Consider the following 24,421-nt stretch of genomic DNA (forward strand, 5'->3'; position numbering starts at 1 on the left):
GCTGTTGGAGCTAATAATTTTGACTATTAAAAAGCTAAGAACATAACTCTAATGTTAATATTTTTATTATTATTTTTTCTGTAATCTTTCTTTATTGTCATTTTATTTATTTACTTTTTAAAATTATACTTTAAGTTCTAGGGTACATGTGCACAATGTGCAAGTTTGTTACATATGTATACATATGCCATGTTGGTATGCTGCACCCATTAACTCATCATTTACATTAGGTATATCTTCTAATGTTCTCCCTCCCCTTCCCCCTCGCCCGACCCCATGGCATTCCCAGGTGTGTGATGTTCCCCATCCCATGTCCAAGTGTTTTCATTGTTCATTTCCCACCTATGAGTGAGAATATGTGATGTTTGGTTTTCTGTCCTTGCGATAGTTTGCTGAGAATGATGGTTTCCAGCTGCATCCATGTCCCAAAAAGGACACGAACTCATCCTTTTTTATGGCTGGATAGTATTCCACGGTGTATATGTGCCACAGTTTCTTAATCCAGTCTGTCACTGATGGACATTTGGGTTGATTCCAAGTCTTTGCTATTGTGAATAGTGCCACTATAAACATACATGTGCATGTGTCCTTATAGCAGCATGATTTATAATCCTTTGGGTATATACCCAGTAATGAGATGACTGGATCAAATGGTATTTCTAGTTCTAGATCCTTGAGGAATCGCCACACTGTCTTCCACAATGGTTGAACTAGTTTACAGTCCCACCAACAGTGTAAAAGTGTTCCTATTTCTCCACATCCTCTCCAGCACCTGTTGTTTCCTGACTTTTTAATGATTGCCATTCTAACTGGTGTGAGATGGTATCTCATTGTGGTTTTGATTTGCATTTCTCTGATGACCAGTGATGATGAGCATTTTTTTGTGTGTCTATTGGCTGTATGAATGTCTTTTTTTGAGAAGTGTCTGTTCATATCCTCACTTGAGATTTGGATTTTGAGGGTAGCCTGAGTAACATAGTTCAGTCCCTATCTCTACAAAAATTACTTTTAATAAATGAAGAAATGCCATCAATTACTTGCCATTGAGGAAAGGAGACCAAGATTACCATTTCTGTGTATGCTGGGTGGTTCTTGGGGAAGCAGTTTTTTTTTATGCAGCCTCTGCTGCAGGAGCTTCGTATTCTGCCTAGTCAGGTCTTCTCAGAGAGAGGACCTCTGCTCTCTCTGATGTTGCTGTGGTTAAACAATAATTAAGATAAACTGTTTTCACATATTTTATAGTTTCATAAAGAAAGAATGTAAAAGGAAAGTAGTTGAATTCTGCCCTTCTGAGTTGTAAGTTTACTTTGTTGGAACTGCTAGAATAATTCCAAAGTCAGGGTTCTTTGAAAATAGGCTTCCATAAACCTTTGTAGTTCAATGCCAGTTACTTAATATTATCTTTGGACCTATGTTATTCATTTTCAGGTACTTCATAATTTCATATCCCTGTGGTTATAGGATGTCATATTTTTGACATTTTATTAAAAGTACTGTTTGGATCTATGTATTAAAGTGAGATGGTATTTTATATTGGGCTTTTAAAATAATCTGTTTTAGATTGAGTGTTTAAATGTTTTATATTGGTTCTGGGATATTGGAATATGTAACTTCTGTTGAGTTAATTGTGTGTGTGTGTGTGTGTGTGTGTTTTGAGACAGAGTCTTGCTCTGTCATGCAAGCTGGAGTGCAGTGGCATGATATTGGCTCACTGCAACCTCCACCTCCTGGTTCATATGATTCTTGTGCCTCAGCTTTTCGAGTAGCTGGAGCCACAGGTGTGGATCACCACACCTGGCTAATTTTTGTATTTGTAGTAGAGATGGGGTTTCACCATATTGCCCAGGCTGGTCTCGAACTCCTGACCTCAAGTGATCCTCCCGTTTCTGCCTCCCAAAGTGCTGGGATTATAGACTTGAGCCATTGTGCCCGGCCTGGGTTAATTGTTAATTACTATTTTGATACTTATTTCTTAACGCGGTAGAGCCAGAATTGCATTTTTATATGTATAAACTTTTCATGTTGAAGGCCTTTTTGTATGTTCTGACTGACATTTAAAATTGTGGCTGGTTTAAACAGCTATCTAAAAATCAAGCCTCCACGTTAAGAACATAGGGTTATTTTATCTGTTTACTTTTAGACCTGATATTCCAAGGATATTAACTGACGTTAATTGTTTTGAACACATGTAAAAATGGAAATGAAAATAGTCTGTTTTGGCAGATCCTTACATATACTATTCCATTATTTATTGCCTTGTTAATTTAACTTTTACATCCATACCTGGATCACATCATATGACTGTCTTACCTGATAACCCATTCCATCCCATGCTGACTGTAAAATCATTTTTTTCATATGTCAAATACAAATTGTTACGCTCTGGTTTCAACTGTAGATGCATTTCCAGTAACAGACTGGAGGACCGTTTTTATTTAAAATTGTTCAGAGATGATTTTAATATTTATTTTGAGTGTTATATACTTAGAGATGAATATTAAGTGTATTGATTCTGCCTTAGCTGGTCCTATGGGTAAATATTCTCCGATGCAGGACTACCTACTTGATATCTCTTGTCATACTTGCTGCTCTGTGGATTTCTTTCTCAGGCCGGTGTTTCCCATGTTGTGGTAAAGAGGACTGTTAGCTTCTCTAGGATAACAAGCTACCGACACATTCCCACGGAACCCACTGGTGTCTCTTGGGCCATGTGCCTATCTCTGAACCAGTCACTGTTGCCATTGGGATGGAATGTTTGGCCAGTCTAGCCTCCCTAAATTACATGCCTGAGCTTGGGGGACAATCAAGGTGCTCCTTTTAGTCAGCATCCTAATGAAGAGAAATCTTAGGAACAAATCATGCGATGCAATTTTGTCATTTAATTCAGCCACATCAGTTCCAGTAAAAGTTTTTGAAAAGATTAGATAATGAGTAATGATTTCTTATGAATAAAATAGCCCCATTAAGTTTCCCAAAACTTAACCAACGATGAACTTTGAAAACATTTTAGACTTCTGCCCTCCCTCTTGTAGTTTACTTACTTATGAACCTTGGTCACTGTAATTGTACCTGTTGGGACACATTAGGCACCAAAATATTTGTAGAGTGAATGCTTCATAGCTGGTTACTGTGGACATATTGCTGTGGCACAAGTATTAAATTTGAACCGAAGATGTATGTAATTTAATATTTGGTTAAAGTGCTGGACTTCCCGTTAGTTTTCTTCCCAATATACATTTCATAGAGAGGAGAAATTAGAGCTTGTGGTGGCATAGACTTCATGATTTTGCACTGTGAAGGAAAGGCTTGTAATTTAGTCTTGGACCAGAGATTGTATGGATCAGGTATGATAATTTTGTGGCTAAGATGACTTAGAATAGTTGAGAAGCCATTTTCAACTTATTTCCTGTGTTCTTGGACAAAGGGAAAGACAAAATATGAGCAGATTGGTATGTGATAATTGCTTATTGATATTTAAAAAACAATATTCCCACTTCCCCCCACCCTGACCCCTACCCCGGTCTGGCCCCCAGGGTACCTCCTCCTAGCAACAGCTCATGGAATGTAGGATGAACCAAAACCGAAATGACGCACTCATACACTAACCCCATCATTCCTTCTGCTCTACCCTCTTCTCCCTTTTAATTTGGTCTTACAGACTCCCTGAGGAAAGGGTTTTGCATTTTGATTTAATGGATAGCTGCTGCAGCTTATATTTATGCACTGGTGATGACAGCACATTCCTTTTTTAAAAAAAAAAAGATTAAAAAAATTTTTGTGACAGTAGATGGATTGTAATAGGCAGCCACATCTGAAGAAATAAGTGAAACTATACCCGTGTAATGATTTCTTATTACCCATATAGATGAGTAATCTTTACTGTGATTATTATATAAGTTATACAAATGTGGAGCTTTTTTTGCCTCTAGAAATATGGATGGATGGTTGGAATTGTTTTAAAGGGGTCTTTACTGCTTGGCAGAACATGGGGCTGATTTCAGCTGCATTTATGATTCCTTTTTTGATTTATTCCAGTTTGGATTTAAATATATTAAAAGTGCCTGTGAATATGAGGACATGTAGATCATTAAAACTGCATTTATTATGTAGCCTGTTTTAACATTTGGACTGATTAATGAATCTCTGTAGAGTAAAAATACACCTGATAATACCACATCACTTTCTAGATTTTATCAGCAGTCTCTTTGCCTCTCGGGTAGTCAAGGAGTTCTTTTGTCCAGAGCTTGTTAATGATTCATTATATCAATGACGATTCTACATTTTATTTGAATTAACCAATTTCTTAACAAGTGCATGCATAGTTAGAAATCTGTATTGTAGGTTGTAGATGAATATCATTTCCTGGGCAAATAAAGCTCCTTAATATTTATGACATGTTTGATATTAATTAAGGCAGACTTCCCCCACGTAGTAATGTAATACTTTAAGGTCATCTAATCAAGGGTTCTACACAATGATCAGGTAATTTAATTTTAAAATAACTTACATAAATAGAAATGAGGGAAGTTATTGAATAATTCAAATATGATGAGTCAACATTTGATTTTAATTTTCATTTTTGACTTGTTTCTAACATTGCTGGCATTACTCTAGTGGGCTAGCCATCATTCAGCTAATATTTATGGAGCATATGCTATGTACTGATGACAGATATTGAGTGGTAAAACACATCTGATGCCTGTCTTCACCGAGTATAGGTTCTAGTGTTGAAAACAACTGAGAACTAAAAAAATACAGAAAATATGATTACACATTGTGGCAAGTGATCTGAAGGGAACATAACAATGGGTATCAAAATAAAACACCTTTGGTTTAAGATAAATATAGAAAGATCAAGAGTGACAGTGAGAAATCGAGAGAGAGACCTTGATCTCTTACTCGCTCCATCTATTTGGTGGGGAGCTATTTCCTATTTTGTGAAAACAGGGGTGTGTGTGTGTGTTTGTGTATATATATCTACGTATGTCAAAAAATATATATTTGTAGATATATATATCTACACATGTGAAAACAGAAAAAAAAACACACACGCACCTGTTTTCTCTACCTAATGGTAATGCGTTTTCATATGATTAAATATTCTCCCATAAAATCAGTTTACATGGCTATACCATAATTTTTTAAAAGGTATCAGCAAATTTTTTCTAATTTTGAGATATTTGATAAACACAGATGAGCTATGCATTGTTAAAATTAAGTTGTATATTAATTCAAAATTATCTGCTTAGGAAAATGCCACCAATTGTGGTCGTAGGTTATTCATATTTTAAAAGACTGTTAAATATTTTAAACACTCTGGTACATGTTGCCAAATTGTTGGCATGCTTTATTCTTACCACGTCACAGACTGGTTTAATGCAGCTTTGTTTTGCTATTTGTGAGTTTCATGTTAGGCAGCTAATGGTAACAGTCATGGGAGTTAGTTCTGCATGTTGGATACCTGTTGGGTTTAAACTGATTTAAATCCTGTTCTTCTCATTTTGATTTGTTAGAATAATAATGAATCTTCTTTCAAGAAATGTTTCTCCATATTCTTCCCGTTTGATGATGTTTAAATTTGGCTAGAGAGAAATTGTAAGAACACTTAAATCCATTGTGTGTTTTTCTGTCTGTTTGCTTTTTTTCTGATTCAAGTTTAATACATCTGTCTTTTGTCCACTTTAAATCATTTCATGAAACTAATAACAGAGAAAATATAATAGCGGGGCCAGACATAGTGTCATACTTGAGAGGGAAGGCGCAGGGATTGCTAGGTAAAGTGAATCTGAGATGCTGAATTATTTACTTTTAGTACTACTGTTTTTATAGAGAAGTTTGGCTGAAAAAGTTTGTTTTGTCATTGAATTGTCAAATTTTTATTTCAAAAACAAGAGTTGTTTTCCTTTTCTTATTTAGTGTTAAATTTCTGCTGCTGTTTTTTCCCTCCAGATATGGGGGCTTGCTTTGTTTCCCAGGCTGCTCTTGAACTTACGGCCTCAAGAAATCTTCCTGTGTCAGCCTTCCAAAGTGCTAGCATTCCAGACGTGAGCCCCACTGTACCCAGCCCCTGACCATATTGTTAACATTAGAAAATCAAATAGACTAAAAGCATTACTGTCTTGGTCTAGTTAGCTTTCATTAGGTATTTTCCTGCTTTAAGAACAATACCAGAGTTTTCAGGTGGCAGATGACATATAATCAGAGTACATGGAGTGCAGGTTATTGTTTTCAACATGGCTGCTAAATAAATCAAGGTTTCATTTTTTCCAGAGACTCACACTCAAAATTAGTATGACATATAGCATTAAAAAATGTGGTAACCTAGAGTTTATTTGAAAATTGTTACTTTTGTTTCTCTCAAGTGAGAGCACCCTTGATACACTATCTAGAGCTTCTATTCTGGGTATTTTATTATGCATGCATAGCTAGTTTAAAAATTTTTCTCCTTATTGATTAACATCCTTGCCCCTTCCCTTCTTTTAAAACATTATTTCCTCATTAACATTTACCTACGTTCATACTACTGTTTGACTTGTGCAGAAAAGATGGAAGAGGACAGGAGATGCTCTGTTATCTCATATTCAGCAGAAGTAGAAAAAGGTAAATGTCTTCAGCATCAGTCAGATGGTACTTAATGGCGGCCAACATTGTGAAACCTATAAGACAGCTAGTTCTGTATTCAGACCCCTTAAGTTACTCATTATGTTCCTGTGCACTCAGTGGTTATGAAATTGAAAACCCAAAGAGGCTGGTGGGTAGGATACTGAATCTCACATCGCTTAAACTCCTTTTTCCCCCAGTTACTATCCTTGTGACATCCAACAAGTCAGTTAGCATTTTTGTGCCTCAGTTTCTTATCCGTGAATTAGAATATGATGATTCAAGTGGATGACTTACTTCCTAAGGTTCATTCTGGGTTCAGGATGCCTTCTAATTGTGTTAACTTAGTCATTTAAAAAGAAATATCTGAAAGAGTCTCTAACAAGGAATTCAGTATACCTGAACATTTTAGTAAAAACATTTTAGGAGAAGGATTATATACAGCATTATATTCAACAATATGCATCCATGCCATTTCTGTTTGCTTTTTTTTTTTCTTTTTTTCTTTTGAGACGGAGTCTTACTGTGTTGTCCAGGCTGGAGTGCAGTTGTGCGACCTCGGCTCACTGCAACCTTCGCCTCTTGGGTTCTAGCAGTTCTCCTGCCTGTTTCCCGAGTAGCTGAGATTACAGGCATGAGCCACCATGCCCAGGTAATTTTTGTATTTTTAGTAGAGACGGAGTTTCACCATGTTGGCCAGGCTGGTCTCGAACTCCTGACCTCAGGTGATCTGCCCACCTTGACCTCCAGAAGTGCTGGGATTCCAGGCGTGAGCCACCACACCCTGCCTGTCTGCTTTCATATATGATCATATAGACTCATACAAATATTTATGTTTATAAAGAATTTAGATCTCTAAGAGTGTGCCGAGCCTTATTTTTATCTGATCTTTTTATCATCCATATAAACTGTGACATGGAGTGTATGAATTCAGAACAAAATAACTTTATCTACCCCTGAATACTAAAGAGTTCAATTTCATGCTGTTTTACATGGCACAGCAGGAGTGGATTGTTTAATATCCGTAACTCTGAACTTCCACAACCTTTCTATCAGATATTCAGCTAAGTGTTGAGAAGCAGAAATTCTAAAAATAATTTCCACAGAATCTTTTGGAGACCCTGGAGCGAACTGTTTGAATCCATTCCCCTTCTTTTTGCATAGTTTTTGTCTATGTGAACAGTGCTCTCATGGGTCAGAAAGATTGAGTTTCTAGTCCCATATCTTAAATTGCTTTATAATTGCCTTACTTTATAAGGGAGACATATCCTGACACAGTGAAGCCTGCACATATTCCAGAGAAATTAATCTGAACCTATTAGAAGTGGGAGGAGGGAAGGAAACTTATTTTGGAAAATTGTTAGCTAGACTGGTTAAACTCTATCAACACAGCATGGTATCTTGCATAGAAAGCAAATATAATGAGTCCTGGACGTTTATTCGCAGCTACAATTTCAGTTTGGTTATGGGTCATAGATAAAGAAGATTGAGATGGAAAAATGTGGCCATTTAAATTATAAACCATGTTATATGTATTGAATGTGGTTTTGTTTTGGAATTTCCACAGTAGATTGGGTAAGAGTGTAGAACTGCTAGATTTGAATCTAGCAAAGTCTCTGTTACTTGTTAGGTATGTGACCTTGAACTAATTAATGTGAGTCCTCCGAGCCTGTCTGTGTTTCCTTACATTGTTTTTAAGGTTATTTAACAAATATTTTTAAGGGACTCTTTAGGCACCTAGAATGTACTTCTCTATAAGACAGACACTGTGTGTATGCTCATGGTTAAGAGTAGAGTGGTGTAGGAAGGTCAGATGGGGCAAGGTATCTGAGATAATTCACAATCATGGTTCATTAAAAATAAAGTAAGAAATTCAGTGCCAGGCGCAGTGGCTCACACCTGTAATCCCACCGCTTTGGGCGAGACGGGTGGATCACCTGAGGTTAGGAGTTTGAGACCAGCTTGGCTAACATAGCAAAACCCCGTCTCTACTAAAAATACAAAAATCAGCCAAGAGGGGTGGCACATGCCCTGTGATCCCAGCTACTTGGGAGGCTGAGACAGGAGAATCGCTTGAACCAGGGAGGGGGAGATTGCAGTGAGCTGAGATTGCGCCACTGTACTCCAGCCTGGGTGACAAAGTGAGACCGTGTCTCAAAAATAAAATAAAATAATTAGAGTATTATACCTTTTTTTTTTTTAGACTAACATATCTGAACTTGCACAGATCTACATGATTATGAGAGTGTAGTCTGAGGAGCTAGAATAAAATTATGTGTCAGGCCTAATTAATGATTTTGGCCCTGTTAGTTACCACCACCAGACATATTCTTGGTTAAATGAGGTTACTTTGATTCCTGACACTTAGCAGCGCTTTGTTACTTCTTAATATAGAAATAATGAATAAAGAAATAATGAATGATTATGAATTATGAAGTCATAATACAAATTAGAAATGGTGGTTAATACATTCTTAATTCTTATTTTCTTCACTAACATTAGGGTTGTTAGAGAATAATGAAATATAGAATGTCTCTTCCATTTGTTCATAATATTATGTATATAGTACTATTCAGAGGGCAACTTGTGTTAATAACATATAAACTGTTGGGTTCTTAAAGCCAGTGAATTGCGATTTCATTGAACATTTTGCATTTTAAAATTTTATACACAGTTCCATGTTCTTATACCTTATATATTGGGGGATGTCAGGCACATTTGCTTTGTGTTGGATAGAATATAGAATAGTTGCCTTTTTCGTTCTGTAGTTCTGATCTAATGTAATTTGTGCCTCAAAGATAATTAGCTGATAACCTTCACGAGCAATAACATTTTTGGGAGAGGGGAGGCTGGAGTTTGATTTAAAAATTTAGGGTGTTTAAAACTAACTTTTGCTTTTTAAATTATCCATTCTCATTTCTTAAGGAAATAGCAATAAATATTTTGTTTGATTTTTTTTTTTTTTTGGCATAAGTCATTTTTATTGGTAAATACATTTTTGGTGGCTACTCTAAAGGGCAGTATTTCAGATCTAAAGGATAGGACAGGACAAGATAGGTCTAAAGATATGGTATCTACTCGTGCATCACTAGAAGACAACAATATGTGTTTCATTTGGGCTTATTTGTTTTTGAGACTGGGTTATGAGATTAATTTTTGTAGTTTTAGTAGAAACGGGGTTTCAACATGTTTCCCAGGCTGCTCTAGAACTCCTGGGATCAAGCCATCCACCTGCCCTGGCCTCCCAAAGTTCTGGGACTACAGGTTATACCCACATGCTTAGTGTCAGTTGGACATATTTAAATCTTCAAAATAAGAGTTTGCCATTGGCTCTTCCCTTCTTTATGATTGTCCTGTTCAACAAATCTAATTCATCTTCTACATTGAGTTCTTTTCATAATTGTTGGAAAATTAACACTTTTCTATGAAAGATAGTAATTCTCTTTAAATTTTAAATATTATCCTCTTTAGGTTATGATATGATATGTTTGAAATTCACTAGAGTTTTATTTTGTAAACAAGAAAGGAACTTTTCCCCAGTATGTTCTGAAAGTTATTCTTCAGTCCTGAGATTCAAGTGGATATTCTTTCATGTTTCCCAAAACCACATACATGTTACCATGTAATACCAAGCTCTTACGTTAAAAGGAGGCCTATTTTGTTTTTTAAATACAGTGGAGAACGAAGAAGTCACATGAGTCGAACCCCTGCCTCCATCTTATTTTACCTTACAGCATCCTACCTTGAACACCTGGGCAGTATTAATTCATGTTATGGGCGTTTCCTCTCATTAATGCCTGTCATCTACTGGGCCTCCAGTTTCAGTTGTTTGCTCTAGATGTGAAGCCATGGAGTTGAGTCTGGTTGCAACATATGATGCAAACAGGAACTTGAGGTACACTACTCTCATCTCTCCCGTGACAATGGCCCAGTCCTCTAGGATTTTTTCAATCTCCTAGAAGTCTGGGATTGCTCCTTCTGTTTGATTCTTCAGAAGCACCACGCACTTACTTCCCCTTGACCCTTAAGACCATTTGTTAGATGTAGTATTCTATTCTGATTTCGTTTGTTGCTTCCACTTTTTCAGTAAGGCAAAATAAGATAACACTAGCAACCTCTATGTTCTTGTGGTCAGAATACCAAAAAGCAATTTGTATAAGCCAATTCTATTATCAGCCCCATGAGGATAGTTACCACTGTTCCTCCCAGTTTTTCAGTTGGGGGAACTGAGGCACAGAGAGGTTAAAGAAGCTGTTGAAGATTTCATGGCTTGTCAGTGTTGAAGCTGGAGTTTGAATCCAGTCTTTTAAACACTATTTGCGTCATGGGTCTTACAGTTTCTCAGCAAATTGATACGGTGTTATCTTTTTCCCATCTTCCATTGCATAATAATTTCAAATAAACTTTAAAGGTATAAACTTACCTTTTTATATTATCTTTTATACCATTACTGAGATTTTAATTGTTGGTGGGTTTAGGTCATTTAGAAAAATTTAGTGTAGGTGGGTTTTCTGGTTGATTTAATCCTCAAATAACAAATCTTAAGACACATGGTGGCATGTTTCTGTACCTCCTGAAGGGTAGTTTGTTAGGGCTGTTGTAATAGCCCAGTGAGGTTCTGTCAACTCAGTCGTTCTGCGTTTGTGGCTCTGTCCTTGGAGTCATTCCTTTATTTGTTCCTGTCTCTGTTCCTTTCAGTTCAGGCCAGCAGCATTTCTGCCGGTATAAAAGTCTCAAAATCCTTGTCAGTCTTTTGTGCAGTTCATGAACATCCAAGCATCAAGTAAGACAGTCCTGCACAGCTCTTTCCTGGATAACCACGTTCTCTGTTCCTGGCTTCTGCTGACATGCTTGATTGGGTCCATGAGTCACATTCCTAATCTGTTCAGCAAGTTTGTCTAGCAACACCATCCTCCAGTCTCTGAGCAACCTCCTCTTTGACCATGGCTTACCTGCTTTTTCTGTTTAGGCTTCATAGCATCATCTGAGCAAACAAGATGAATATTAATCTGGTCAAAGGTTTTTTTTCTGAGACACTTTCCTCAGAAATAGTGTTCTGTACCTCACCAGCTTATCTGCCCTAGGGATGTTACAGTTGTAATCATGATCAGGCCTACATTAGCTCATTAAAATGGGGAGCATAACTTTGTTCACTGTTTATTTTTTCTTTGTGAAGCAATATTAGTAACACTTTAAGAAAGTTTCTTGTTATAATTCCAAGCTTTTTTCCCCCTTTTGTCAATAGATTACATCTTAATCCAAAATATCTTTCAATTTCTCAGGACCCTCATTTTCTATATTCCAGTGGCAAGATAATTATAGCAAGATAACTTCGAACCCTCATTATACGTAACCACTAACAGAAAGCAGTGGTGTAGATAAATAGTATTAGGTTCAGAGGAACAGTTGGGACGATTTATATTCAGAGCTAAGGACGAAGTTTTGCTGGATAGCAGACTAGTATGCAGGAAGGTGGTGTGGTAGGAGGAAAATACTGAAGTAATGAAGCATATGGGGCATTTGGGCTCCCATAACTTGGGTTGAAGAGGAATATTCACGTTGACTTGCTGTGGGAGAGAAACCTGAAAATCTCATTGGTGGAGTAAAATCTTGGAACCCTTTAATGCCAGGCTCATAAATTTAGACCTTATTCTAAAGGAAAAGCAGGGTGATTACACCTTATTGAACTCAGGAATGAATGATTGTAAGATATTTGGGGGAGATGAAAGTAACAGCTGTAATGATGGATTATTGTTAGGAGAAATGACAGGCAGGGAAATGAGCCTTCTGTGCTAAAATTCAAGGCCTGGCAGTGCAGCTGCAAGGATGCTGCCAGAAGGAATTGAGACAGGAGACACTGTATATGGAGACAAGGCTGAATTTTTAGGGGTGGAGGCGTAGGGAGTGTCTAGGAAATGTGGACTATGAATGTAGGAGAATAGAACTATGGTATCATTTGGTATAGACAGTGTGGTTTGCAGTTGAAGACATTGAGTTTAGGTATTTTGAATGTAATGGTCATTAGGATGAGAACTCTGGTGGGAGTTTGGGTTTGGATATTATTAAGACTTTGGAGTTAATTTGCATGGAGGTGATAATTGTATCACCAAGATATCTAAAGTCTTACTGTGTCAAAACTGTTCAGTCAGTCTGTTACCAGGTATGTTAGGGATTGTCAAGGTGTATCGGTTAAATCTTGGAGATTATTTATGCACCACCATTTGAATGATAACTTCCCTGTTGCTTAGTGTTGGCCTAGACCTTATAAAACTTTGCGTGAAGCCTTTGTACAAAACTTGGTTAATAAGATGTGACTGATAACTATGTATTCATGAGAATTAAAGGCATAGTAGATCAAAATAATTTTTTCTTTGAACTTTTTGCCTTTACCCCATGTCTTTGTTTTAGTGGATATGTTTGTTGTTGTTGTTAATGGTATTGGATGTTGTATGTAATGTGATGTAGAAAAGGCTATTCATTTGCTCCTAATTTTGGGTTACCTTATGACAGTTTGTTAATAACCATAAATATAACAAAATATATCTTGGAGTAAATTTATCTCAACTCATTTGTTAAAGTATTCTAATCACACATTCATTGGGTTGTTTTATTTGTTGACAACCCAGGTTTTCAGCTTTATAGACCTTTTAGTGCTCAGTTCATTGACACATCATTGTGATGGGCAGATAGTCTTTCCATTGCAGACATGCTTCCAAATGAGCACTCTTTCCTTTTAGTTTTTCTTGGTATGTAGTTCCCTATGAGGTCCACAAGCCATTAAAATCACATGATAAATGTGAATATATAGATTCTCATCTCTATTCAGAAGAAATTGGGTTTATCACCCACTGAATGTTTGATGATGTAATGCATTATCCTCCATTATGTAGTGACTAAGTATTCATGGATGGTGTGTTCAAGGACCAACTCTGTGTTACTGTATAGTTAGCGAAATGTTTAACACTCTCCAACCTGGTTGTGTTTCAGTGCACTTGCAGGAAAGACATGGTGAAAATTTCAATGGATATCTTTGTGAGGAAATTTCAGCCAGACAGGTATCAGCTTTGGAAACAAGGAAAGGATATATACACCATTGATCACACGAAGCCTACTCCAGCATCCACCCCTGAAGTAAAAGCATGGCTGCAGAGAAGGAGGAAAGTGAGAAAAGCATCCCGGAGGTAATGACCCCTCACCCCACTGACCCTCCTTGCCTGTAGTGTTTTCTCAGTTGAAATGGGTCATTGGATGTGGCAATTTACTTGCTTTTTCTATTTATTCATCATAACTTAATACCTTTCTGAAAATGTGACACAAATTATTTTTAACTGTTAGATGTGTAATAAATACAGTGTAGGAAGAGATGTATATTTATTTTGTTTGAGAATATTCCTGAAGTTACTCTACATGGCAAATAGAACAATATAGAACTTGTTAGACCACTTACATGAATGTATTTTATGCTTGTATTGTTCCTTTCTGTGCATTTCCATATGTTAATCAATAACTTGATTTTTCCACTTTTTCATTTTGCCACCATTTTGCTTTTTGGCTTTAGTGGTCATCTTCTTCATTTGTCCAACATCCGAGCTACTACTGTCATCTGGATGCTTATATTTTACTACATTTTATGCACTTGGTTTTATTCTTTTGTAAGATGTAAAACACAGTACGTGGCATTTCTGAAACATGCTTATCCTTGTGAACTTTATTCTCCATTCCGTCTTTGTGGCCAGGATCATTTCAAATTTTGCTTTTAGATCTGCTGTGGGCATCTTGTTGTTTTAAAACCTATTGAATAGGGTGTGTGTTGTATTGCTCAGGTCCTTAGGCTACCTTTTAAGGCTCTTATGTTTTCCAATTTTTATTAAATTTTCCTCTTCAATATTACTCATTGTTTTTCTTTCAGATTATAAAAGTAATATTTGTGCATTGGAGGAAATTTGTAAAATAAGGAAAAGAATAATGAAGGAATCCCATATCACTCATAACCTCACTATCCAGAGATAACCAGTGTTAACATTTTGTATATATCCTTTATCTATGTATTTATTATGTATTTTATGAATATTATATATCTTTCCAAATTTGGGGCCATGCTCTATTAACAATCTGATGATGAGTTTTGAGTGTTTTTTTCATGTAACTGATTGATTTGCTGCAACATAATTTTTAATGCCTGCATGTGTTTTATCCCCTGTAGAGTGTTTCCACCTTTTTTGATATTAACTAAGTAACATCATAATTTTACATCTTTGCCCAGACTTATGATGCTTATTTTCTGTCTTTTCTTTTTTCTGATATTTGTTTTCTGCTAATTTAAAATGGTAGTGAGTGAAAGAACCTTAGTAACATGGAGTCAAACTTCGGCATTTTATAAGAGCTAGACCTGAGGTGCAGAACTAACTCAGGTGTTGATATTTCACCCTATAGTTTACCGCAATGATTGTCAATGTGTTTGTTAGTAGGTCAGGACCAACATTTTAAAATGAGGTGATAAAATAGAATAAAAACTATTGTAGTGCTTCCTCTGTGGTAAGGGCAAATATTCACTCATGATGTGTGAGTATGTGTGTCTGTGGTATATAGTGCCACTATCTGAAATGTATAACTCACTGTGTGTTACATTCAAGAAAAGTTTGAGAAATACTAATTTGGACAGTCAGTGTTTTTGATAAATGTGTTAATTCATAGCACTAAAGAAGCCAACATTGGAAGGAGGCAGTATCCAATCCTGAGTTCAGAATACATACCAGGAGAACATCTTGAACATTGTTCTTTAGTGGATGGAAAACACAATATTTTCATTAGGTGTATGACTTGGTTTCCAGTTATTAACCACAGTGGGCCTTTTGGGTTGATAGAGACCATAGATTTATGACACTTGAGCAGATCTAAATACTTGTCAGTGGGTTCAAATAATCAATGGAACTTGCTTACCTAGTTAGAAAGCCTGACTATGGGCTTGTTTAATATGCTCAGCCTTGTGGCTTGATATTTAGAGATTATTGATGTCCCTTTGGAAATATCCCATTTAGGGAAGTCTGATGAAGGAAATGATTCATTGACGTCTCAAGCACACGTCAGCCTTCTTTTTTTTTCACACGTACTACACCGTTTATAATGTTGAGATTTTCCCACATCAGCCAATGCATGGATTTGCAACAAAAGTGATGATGGTGATGACGATACTACTACTGTTACTGCCATCAGCAGCAGGGAAAGCTGATTTATATAGGTTATCGCTGGCCACCCTATTCTCTGCTCTCCCTGACTTTGTATAGTGCTTAGTCCTGTGGTGGTTTCTCGGATGTGTGTAATACATATGGGTGTGTTTTGGACACTGTTGCTTTGAGTTGATTTGTAATTGTTCCTAGTTGTTAGGAATGTTTGTTTCATATGTAAAAAGCATATATGCCAAAGCTAGCAAGTGACTTGCTGGAAAATAGAGAGGAAGAAGATAAAAATTGTGTTCACTCTGAAAATAGTATGTTGATCTATGATGTTAAATACATAAAATTAGGCTGAATGTGGTGGCTCATGCCTGTTATCCCAGCACTTTGGAAGGCCAGTGAGGGAGGATCACTTGAGGCCAGGAGTTCTAGACCACCCCGGGCAATATAGTGAGACAGTGTCTTTATGAAACAAACACACACACACACACACACCACACACACACACACACACCCTCCCCCACCCCCACCCCCACCCACAGCCTCCCCCACCCACACCCACACCCTCCCCCACCCCCACCCCCACCCACAGCCTCCCCCACCCACACCCACACCCACGTACCAGTTAGCCTTGTTTCTGTTTTAAATCCTTTAGCTCTTGATGAATTGGCATTTAATTTGAACTCTTTTCATACATACCTGACAGTTATACAAAGTTAATGAAAAGTAGTCAGTAGTTTACCTTGAAATATAAAAAATTTACTTTTAGCACTAGCTTTACAGGATATCCTGATTTTTCATTTATTTTCTTCATTATCTAAATATTTTATTTATTGATTTTGTTTCTCTCTCAACATTTTTTACTTTATTTTTATTTTCAGACTTTTAAAATGTTGCTACAAAATTTTAGCAATGGCCCTTTTTCAAAATAATGTTTAATAATTATTTACAGTTGTGTGAATTTTAACATTTTATTGATTGATCTGAGAATTGTTCTTAAGATTTTGATTTCAAATTTAATATTTCAGTTGTGAACATTGACTTGGCATAGTGATTAATAATGTCAGTTTTTTCCTTCTTTAAGCAAGTGAAAATGACATTTATATTGGGATGTGTTTTTCATATCCATTGCATACATCCTGCTCTGACCACTGCTTTTCTTGTTGACAGCTTCCAGTGTGCTAGATCTACCTCTAAAAGGCCTAAGGCTGAGGAGGAAGAGGAAGTGTCAGCTGAAGTCGATGGGGCAGAGGTCCCTAACCCCGACTCAGGCACAGATGACCTCAAGGTCAATGAAAAGTCAGAAGCAGCAGCGAAGCTGAGGAACACAGAAGCACCTTCAGAAGAAGAGTCCTCTGCTAGCAGGATGCAGGTGGATCAGAATTTATCAGATCATATCAAACTCTCAGGTGAGAAGATGGTTGATTATGTTTCACATATAAGTAGTAGGTGGTTGATGATCACATGTCTTAAACCCATGTTCACTATGACAAGTATCTGACTAGTCCACGTAGCTTAATCAATAATCTACCCAAAGTCATGGGGTAACTCAACCAAGAGTCCCAGGGGATATTATACAAAGCCTCACTGCTGTGTGTCGCAGAATTGTGAGACAAGCAGCCAGCAGTGCCTATTTGGTTTAATAAAAAAGAAGATACTAAAATGAGATTTTTTTTTTATTTTTTAGTGCAACTCAATTTACAATATACATTTTTGGAAGGCTTCTTTTGAATTCACATAAGTAGAGAAAACCAATTATCGATGAGTCTTTGTAGATTCTTAGCTTTCAACTTAAGAAGAAAATAAAGATCAAGGTTTTAAGAACAACAACAATAATAAAAAGTCAACCTAGTGAAATGACATGTATAGTCCCCTCGCTTCTCTTCTGTACTAAAACAATTGTCTAAAAATCTCAGCTACTTTGCCTTTTCTCCCTTTGGTAGCATATTTTTCTGAAACTGCTTTAATGATTTGCCTCTTTCATATTTGTTGGAGTTTTTGTGTCGTAATAATCAAGCTAATCCCTGTGTTCCTCTCATACTTCTCATCCTGTAAATCCTTCCTCATGGGATTCCCCCCTCTGCCAGAATCTGACTCCCTCTGCTGCTTCCCCCTCACTCATGGCACCATTGCTCTTGCCTGGACGACTGCAGCAATTGCTCCCTTCTTATTCAGGAGTGTCAGCTGTAGTCACGCCAGCTAGTCAGTTCTCCAGGTGACCATCAGAGTGATCTTTAAAAGAAAAGAAGCTTAGGTCTTCTCACTACCTTCTTATTAGTATTATTCTACCTACAATAAAAGAAAAAGTCCTCATATAGTCCTGAACTGGTCCTCAGCTGCTTCTCCAGCCTCATTGCCTTTGCTCTTGAAATAGCTGTGTGGATAGAGTTTAAACCACAGAACTTTAAAAAAATGAGTTCGTGTTTTGGTGGAGAGCTAGGCAAATAACCACATAATTACAGTCCAGTGTGGTAAGTAGCATTACAGAGATCGCTTAGGATGTTGCTGGTTTACCAAGGGAGGACTTCAAACACACAAAAGCTGGAGAGCCAAGGTTTCTTGGCAAAGGTGATATCTGAATTGAGTTTCGATGAATGGATACGAGATAGCAAGGTAGAGAAGGTAGCGAAGGGAATTACAACAAATGCAGAAAAGGGAATTAGGCAATACATATGGATATTTTGTTATAGTCCTTTTTTTTTTTTTTTTTTTTTCTTTTTGAGATAGACTCTCTCTCTGCCACTCAGGCTGGAGTATTGTGGCACAATCTTAGCTCACTGAAACCTCTGCCTCCCAGGTTCAAGCAGTTTTCTTGCCTCAGCCTCCTGAGTAGCTGGGACCACAGGTGTACACCACCATGCCCGACTAATTTTTATATTTTTAGTAGAGCTGGGGTTTTTGCCATGTTGGCCTGGCTGATTTCGAACTTCTAGCCTCAAGTGATCCACCTGCCTTGGCCTCCCGAAGTGCTGGGATTACACATGTGAGCCACTGTGCCCGGCCCCTCATTATCCTTTCTCTTATACTATGTTTAATTAGCCAGTTTATGAATTGCTGGATGGTTTTGCCTAAGGGCCCTCAATTTCATTAGTTCTGTCACTCTGTGGTTCTTTGCACGTTGATCTCCAGATTTTGAACCCTGGCATAATACTTAAGTAGAAGAACTGGATTGTTCAGTATCAGAGCTAGTATGTGATGGGTACAAATGAGGCTTGTTTTGTGTATGTGCATGTATGTGTGTGTGCATGCGTATGCATGTGTGTGTAAGATACGGAATCAGTTGGGAATAGTTTACTAATTCTACTTAGTAGTAATACAATGCAAGATTTATTAACAGTCTTCTGTTTTATCCTCAGGAAACAGCTGCTTAAGTACATCTGTAACAGAAGACATAAAAACTGAGGATGACAAAGCTTATGCATGTAGAAGTGAATCTTCTATACTCAGTGAGGCTGATGATTCCATTCCATTATCTAGTGGTTATGAGAAGCCCGAGAAATCAGACCCACCCAAGCTTTCATGGCCAAAGTCACCTCAGTCATGCTCATCAGTGTCAGAGAGTAATGATGTGTTAACAGAGGAAGAAGAGAGTGATGTGGAGAGCCATGGGAATGGCCTTGAACCTGGGGAAATCCCAGCGGTCTCCAGTGGAGAGAGAAATGGCTTCAAAGTCCCCAGTGTATGTGGCAATATCCATTTTTACCATATTCATTATATGGTGAAAGCACATTTTGAAAACAACATTCTGTGCACTGAAATCCTCCTTTAGGGCACAGATAAATAACATTTTACATTTATGGGTCTTAATCATATTCATTCAGTAACTGGGAGGTAAGCCTTTTGTGAGCTGTGGCTCACATAGTGATACTTCAGCACATGCAGCTTATGGCCACATGTCGACGCTTGGTTTTCTTTTTTTTGTTAAAAAATTAAACTCTTTATTTTAAGGTTATTGTAGATTTATATGCAGTTGTAGGAAATAGTGCACAGTGATTCTTTGTACCCTTTACTCAGTTTCTCCCAATGCTACCATCTTAGAATACTATAGTACAAAGTCACAGTCATATTGACATTGATACAGTAAAGATCACAGAATTGTTCTGTCACTTGCAGAAGAATTCACCTGCTGGGCACTGACTACTTCCTGCTAATAGTTAATTCCTCCTGGTCCCAGCCTTCTCACAGCTTCTGTTTCAGTGTCAGGACTCACCTGGTCATGCTGTCTTCTTACTCTTTCCTCATGGACCCTGAATCTCAGGACCAGGGTGACCTTTCTTGTCCTGCCCCCTCCTCGAAAGAGGTCTTTGCCTCTGAGAAAAGACTCCTCTGTGTTATTTAGCTTCCCATTGTGACTTTTTGGAAAATTGTACATTATTGTCCTTGTGCAGTATTAATATTCCATATTCAGTAGAAACTGTCCATGTAGCCATAAGAGTGGATCAGTGGAGGTAGGACTGTTTGTAGCAATTGTCAGAATTCAGTACTTTTTTTGATGTATCGAACCTGATTAGGGAATTCAAGTGGATGAGGAAGGAGTAATTGTTTGAACTGACAAGTTGCGCTGGCTGCAGAACAGACACTGCTCCTGCTCGTTTCAATTCAAAACAGGTCTTTGTGTCCCTGAGTAGGAGCAAGGGAGGTTGTATAAAGATAGCAACTCTGAATACCCTGCTTCTCATCAGTCGCAAAATGTTAATTAAATATACTTTTCTGATTTGACCCAATAGCGTTTATCTTTTTATGTAGAATTGTATATCTCATTGAATTTATAAACACTTATCAAAAACAAGAAAGATGAAAAAAAATATGGTCTGGTTTCTTTGAAGAGGCGCCTAAGAGTAGTCTGAAAATGGCATTCACATACTAGTAAGCAAAATTTGCAACTTTGGCCAAATGTTGTGGCTCATTTCTGTAATCCCTGCACTTTGAGAGACCGAGGTGGGAGGATCCCTTGAGCCCAGAGGTTCGAGATGAGCCTGGGCAACATGATCAGACCCTGTGTCTACAAAAAAATTAAGGAAAAATTTAGTGGTATGTGCCTGTGGTCCTAGCTACTAAGGAGGCTAAGGTGGGAGGATCACTCGAGATCAGGAATTCAAGGCTGCAGTGAGCTGTGATCCCACCACTGTGCTCTATCCTGGGTGACAGAGTAAGAGACTCTGTCTCTTAAAAAGAAAGACGGGGGTGCAGGCGCAGTGGCTCATGCCTGTAATCCCAGCACTTTGGGAGGCCGAGGCGGGCAGATCTTGAGGTCAGGAGATCAAGACTATCCTGGCTAACACGGTGAAACGCCCATCTCTACTAAAAATACAAAAAAATTAGCCGGGCCTGGTGGTGTGCACTTGTAGTCCCAGCTACTCAGGAGGCTGAGGCAGGAGAATGGGGTGAACCCAAGAGGTGGAGCTTGCAGCAAGCCGAGATCGCACCACTGCACTCCAGCCTGGGGGACAGAGCGAGACTCTGTCTCAATAAAAAAAGGAAAAAAAATTTATAACTTAATTTCATGAATGAATTAAATGTAGCCGAGCAGATATTCTTTGGACAGGTGAATGAGTCAAATGCCCGCTTTAGTTACATTTAGTGACATTCTTTAAAGTAGAATGGAGCTGAAAGTTTCAGATTTCTTTGCTCTCAAGGAAGGTGATTATAGATCTAGTGCTCTTTTCCTTCATCTTTATCATTTCCCCAAGCAAAGACTGACAGCAGAGAAACCAACATTGCTATTGAAGGCTGAGAGGCTTGGCTTGCCCGTAAGAATATCTGCATGACATTCTTTTCTTACATCGTGGTGTTGGGTAACTCCTAGATGTAATACCGCCCCACTTAATTTTTGTGTAGTTTTGGTCAGTGTGTTTTAGTCATTAGTGTATACTGATAGCTGCTGGTGTTAGTTGATCTACTCAATAAGTATTAATGTTATTTTTTAAACTCTGTCTACCCATCCATCCATCCATCTTGGGCTCCATGCTGTGCCTGGAACACACTACATATGTTCTCACTTTACGTGCTATTCTTGCTCCCCCAAATACTCCTCCCCCAGATAATCATATGTATGCACTCAAAGTTCCCCCCAAGTATCACTGTATCAGAAAGGCCTTCTCTGATTACCCTATAAAACTGCCCCTCCCCATCACTTTCTGTTCCTTTGTCCTTTATTTTTCTTTGTTGCATATTTACCGAGAAGTATCTGATAAATACGATTTATTCATTTATTATATATTCCCTTAACCGTCTATAATCTACGCTTCTTGAGAGCAAAACCTGACGTAATTTATCCTGTTATAGCTCCAGCTATGTCAACAGTATGGTGCACAGTAGTGTGTTGATATTTCTTCTTGGCTGAGTTATAATTTCCCATGTTGTTTTATTAGCTATTATAAACATAGGTAGCTGTCTTCCTATATTGCATTTGCCATTCTTTTCTTATTCCTAGCTTTGATTACAGTGGTCTTACACATTTTCTTAGAATCATATGTTGGAGTCAGAGGCCAGAGTAGTTTCTCTATATCTGGCCACTGCTTCTTCAGCTTACCAGGAAGAAGACTAAGATTGTTTTCTTTCATAGTCAACTCTTCAGGTAAGCCCGCTGGGTTCAAACTCTCTCTGATATCCTCTTTCCCCTCCTTGTGCCTTTAAAAATTTTGCGTTGTGCAAGCAAGAGAGCTTAAAAGGTGGGTCCTAGCTGGAAGGTGTAAGGATACACAAGACTTTGTACCTGGGAAAGGAATATATAGTCTGTAAATCTCAGGCCAAAAAAATCATTGGTAAAATTTAAGTGGTTTCAACATGGCATTAATGCATCATTAAAAAAAGAGAATACTTTTGGTTTCTTGTTTGAGTGTTTATGTATGTGATCTAGAAGTGGTGATTCATTTCTGAATGGAAAGAAGTATAGAGCCTCAACTTTGCAGAATTGTCTTCTCTGGGAGGATAGAAAATAAAATTCCTTGCTAAATGTTAACATGGGAACATCTTAGAGGTGACCAAGAGCCACAGTCCTGTATTTCTATGAGAATGCAATCTTGGATTTACTTATTTATTTTTGGAGACAAGGTCTTGCCCTGTCACCCAGGCTGTTGTTCAGTGGTATGATCTTGGCTTATTGCAGCCTCGACCTCCTGGACTCAAGCGATCCTCCCACTGTAGCCTCCTGAGCAGCTGGGACCATAGGCATATGCTACTAGACCTGGCTAATTTTTTTTTTTTTTTAAATTATTGACACGGAGTCTCCCTGGGTTGACCAGGCTAGTCTCAAGCTCCTGGGCTCAAGTGATCCTTCTACCTTGGCCTGCCAAAATGCTGAGATTACAGGCATGAGCCACTGTGCCTGGCCTATAATCCTAAATGTAGATTAGTTGTAAGACCTTTAGAAAGCTTGCTAACTGTTTAGCTTATTGCAGGTTTAATAGGTTTACCCTGCCCTACAGTTTGTATTTTAATACAAAGTAGAAGAAGAGTTAATTGACCTCTGGGTAAAATTACTAAAATTGATTCCTATTTCTTTTGACCTTAAGGTTAAATTTCTTAAAAGACTAATTCCCCAAGAGGTAAACAATCACAAGATTTCTTCAACATTAAGTTATAAATCATTGTGAACTGTAGGGTTTTTTTTTTTTTTTTGTAGTTTGTTTTTGATAATGGTATTTCTCCACCATTTTTGTTCTGTAACTAGATAACAGAGGGAGAGAACAAAACCTCTAAGAGTTGGCGCCATCCACTTAGCAGGCCTCCAGCAAGATCCCCGATGACTCTTGTGAAGCAGCAGGCACCAAGTGATGAAGGTGAGATGGTGACCCTTTTAGGATTTTTTTTTTTTTTTTTTTGGTGTGTAAAACAAACTATTGTAAAAAAATTGCTGGATAGAAAAAAAATTCAACAAGTAGCAAATACATACTATTAGGAGATCATACATAATAAACAATTTACAGGTAAAAGGAATTTGGAACTTAAAGAGTTACTTCATATAAGCTAGCCTTATTACTGCTAAAAGTCTTCCAGTTTTATGTCATGGGGTAAAATCAGTCAGCCTTGACATATGTATTAGGGTTCTACAGAAGAAGCTGAGACTCATTTCCTAAAGATGTTGGATTTTAGAGTTAACATGCTGTAGGTTTCTTTACATTGTCTTTACTTTTAACTTGAACTCTTTACATTAATTTAACCACCTTCAGTAAAAATCTATGTGCCATATCCTTTTCCGTATCCTTTTGTAACTGGTGTAGGATGAAAAATCCTTTTTCCTTCACTAGATTGCTGTGATGCAGCTGGATGTAACACAGTTTCATTTATAATCATTTACCATTCCTGGATGTAAATTTATCTTTTTCCCCTTTTTGTCCTTTTTTTAAGACAGGGTCTCGCTCTGTTATTCATGCTGGAGTGCAGTGGAGGGTGATCACGGCTCACTGCAGCCTCAACCTCCCGGGCCTAAGTAATCCTACCTCAGCCCCACAAGCAGCTGGGACCACAGGCATGCACCATCACGCTTGGTTAATTTAAAAAAAAAAAAAACATTTTTGTAGAGATGGGTTTTGCTATTGCCCAGGCTAGTCTTGAACTCCTGGGCTCAAGCAGTTCTCCTGCCTCAGCCCCGCAAAGTGCTGAGATTATAAGCATTAGCCACTGCGTGCCTGGTTACCCTTCTTACC

At 37.8% G+C, this 24,421-nt stretch overlaps 1 protein-coding gene across 10 annotated transcripts in view; it reads left to right on the forward strand.

The window, feature by feature from the left end:
- Positions 1-24,421, forward strand: part of KDM4C (lysine demethylase 4C) — a 412,099-nt gene that overhangs the window by 202,408 nt on the left and 185,270 nt on the right. For all 10 annotated transcript variants that reach the window (XR_004443468.1, XR_004443467.1, XR_004443469.1 and 7 more), the window contains exons 9-12: positions 13,588-13,781; positions 16,944-17,182; positions 19,130-19,452; positions 23,446-23,554. Coding sequence is in view for 7 of the 10 variants with exons in the window: in XM_033237310.1 (XP_033093201.1) it covers positions 13,588-13,781; positions 16,944-17,182; positions 19,130-19,452; positions 23,446-23,554 (865 nt within the window). In the remaining 3 variants the exon portion in view is untranslated. The remainder of the gene's footprint in view (positions 1-13,587; positions 13,782-16,943; positions 17,183-19,129; positions 19,453-23,445; positions 23,555-24,421) is intronic.

Source organism: Trachypithecus francoisi, unplaced genomic scaffold, assembly GCF_009764315.1.
Source record: "Trachypithecus francoisi isolate TF-2019V2 unplaced genomic scaffold, Tfra_2.0 Lachesis_group16, whole genome shotgun sequence".
Taxonomy (NCBI): domain Eukaryota; kingdom Metazoa; phylum Chordata; class Mammalia; order Primates; family Cercopithecidae; genus Trachypithecus; species Trachypithecus francoisi.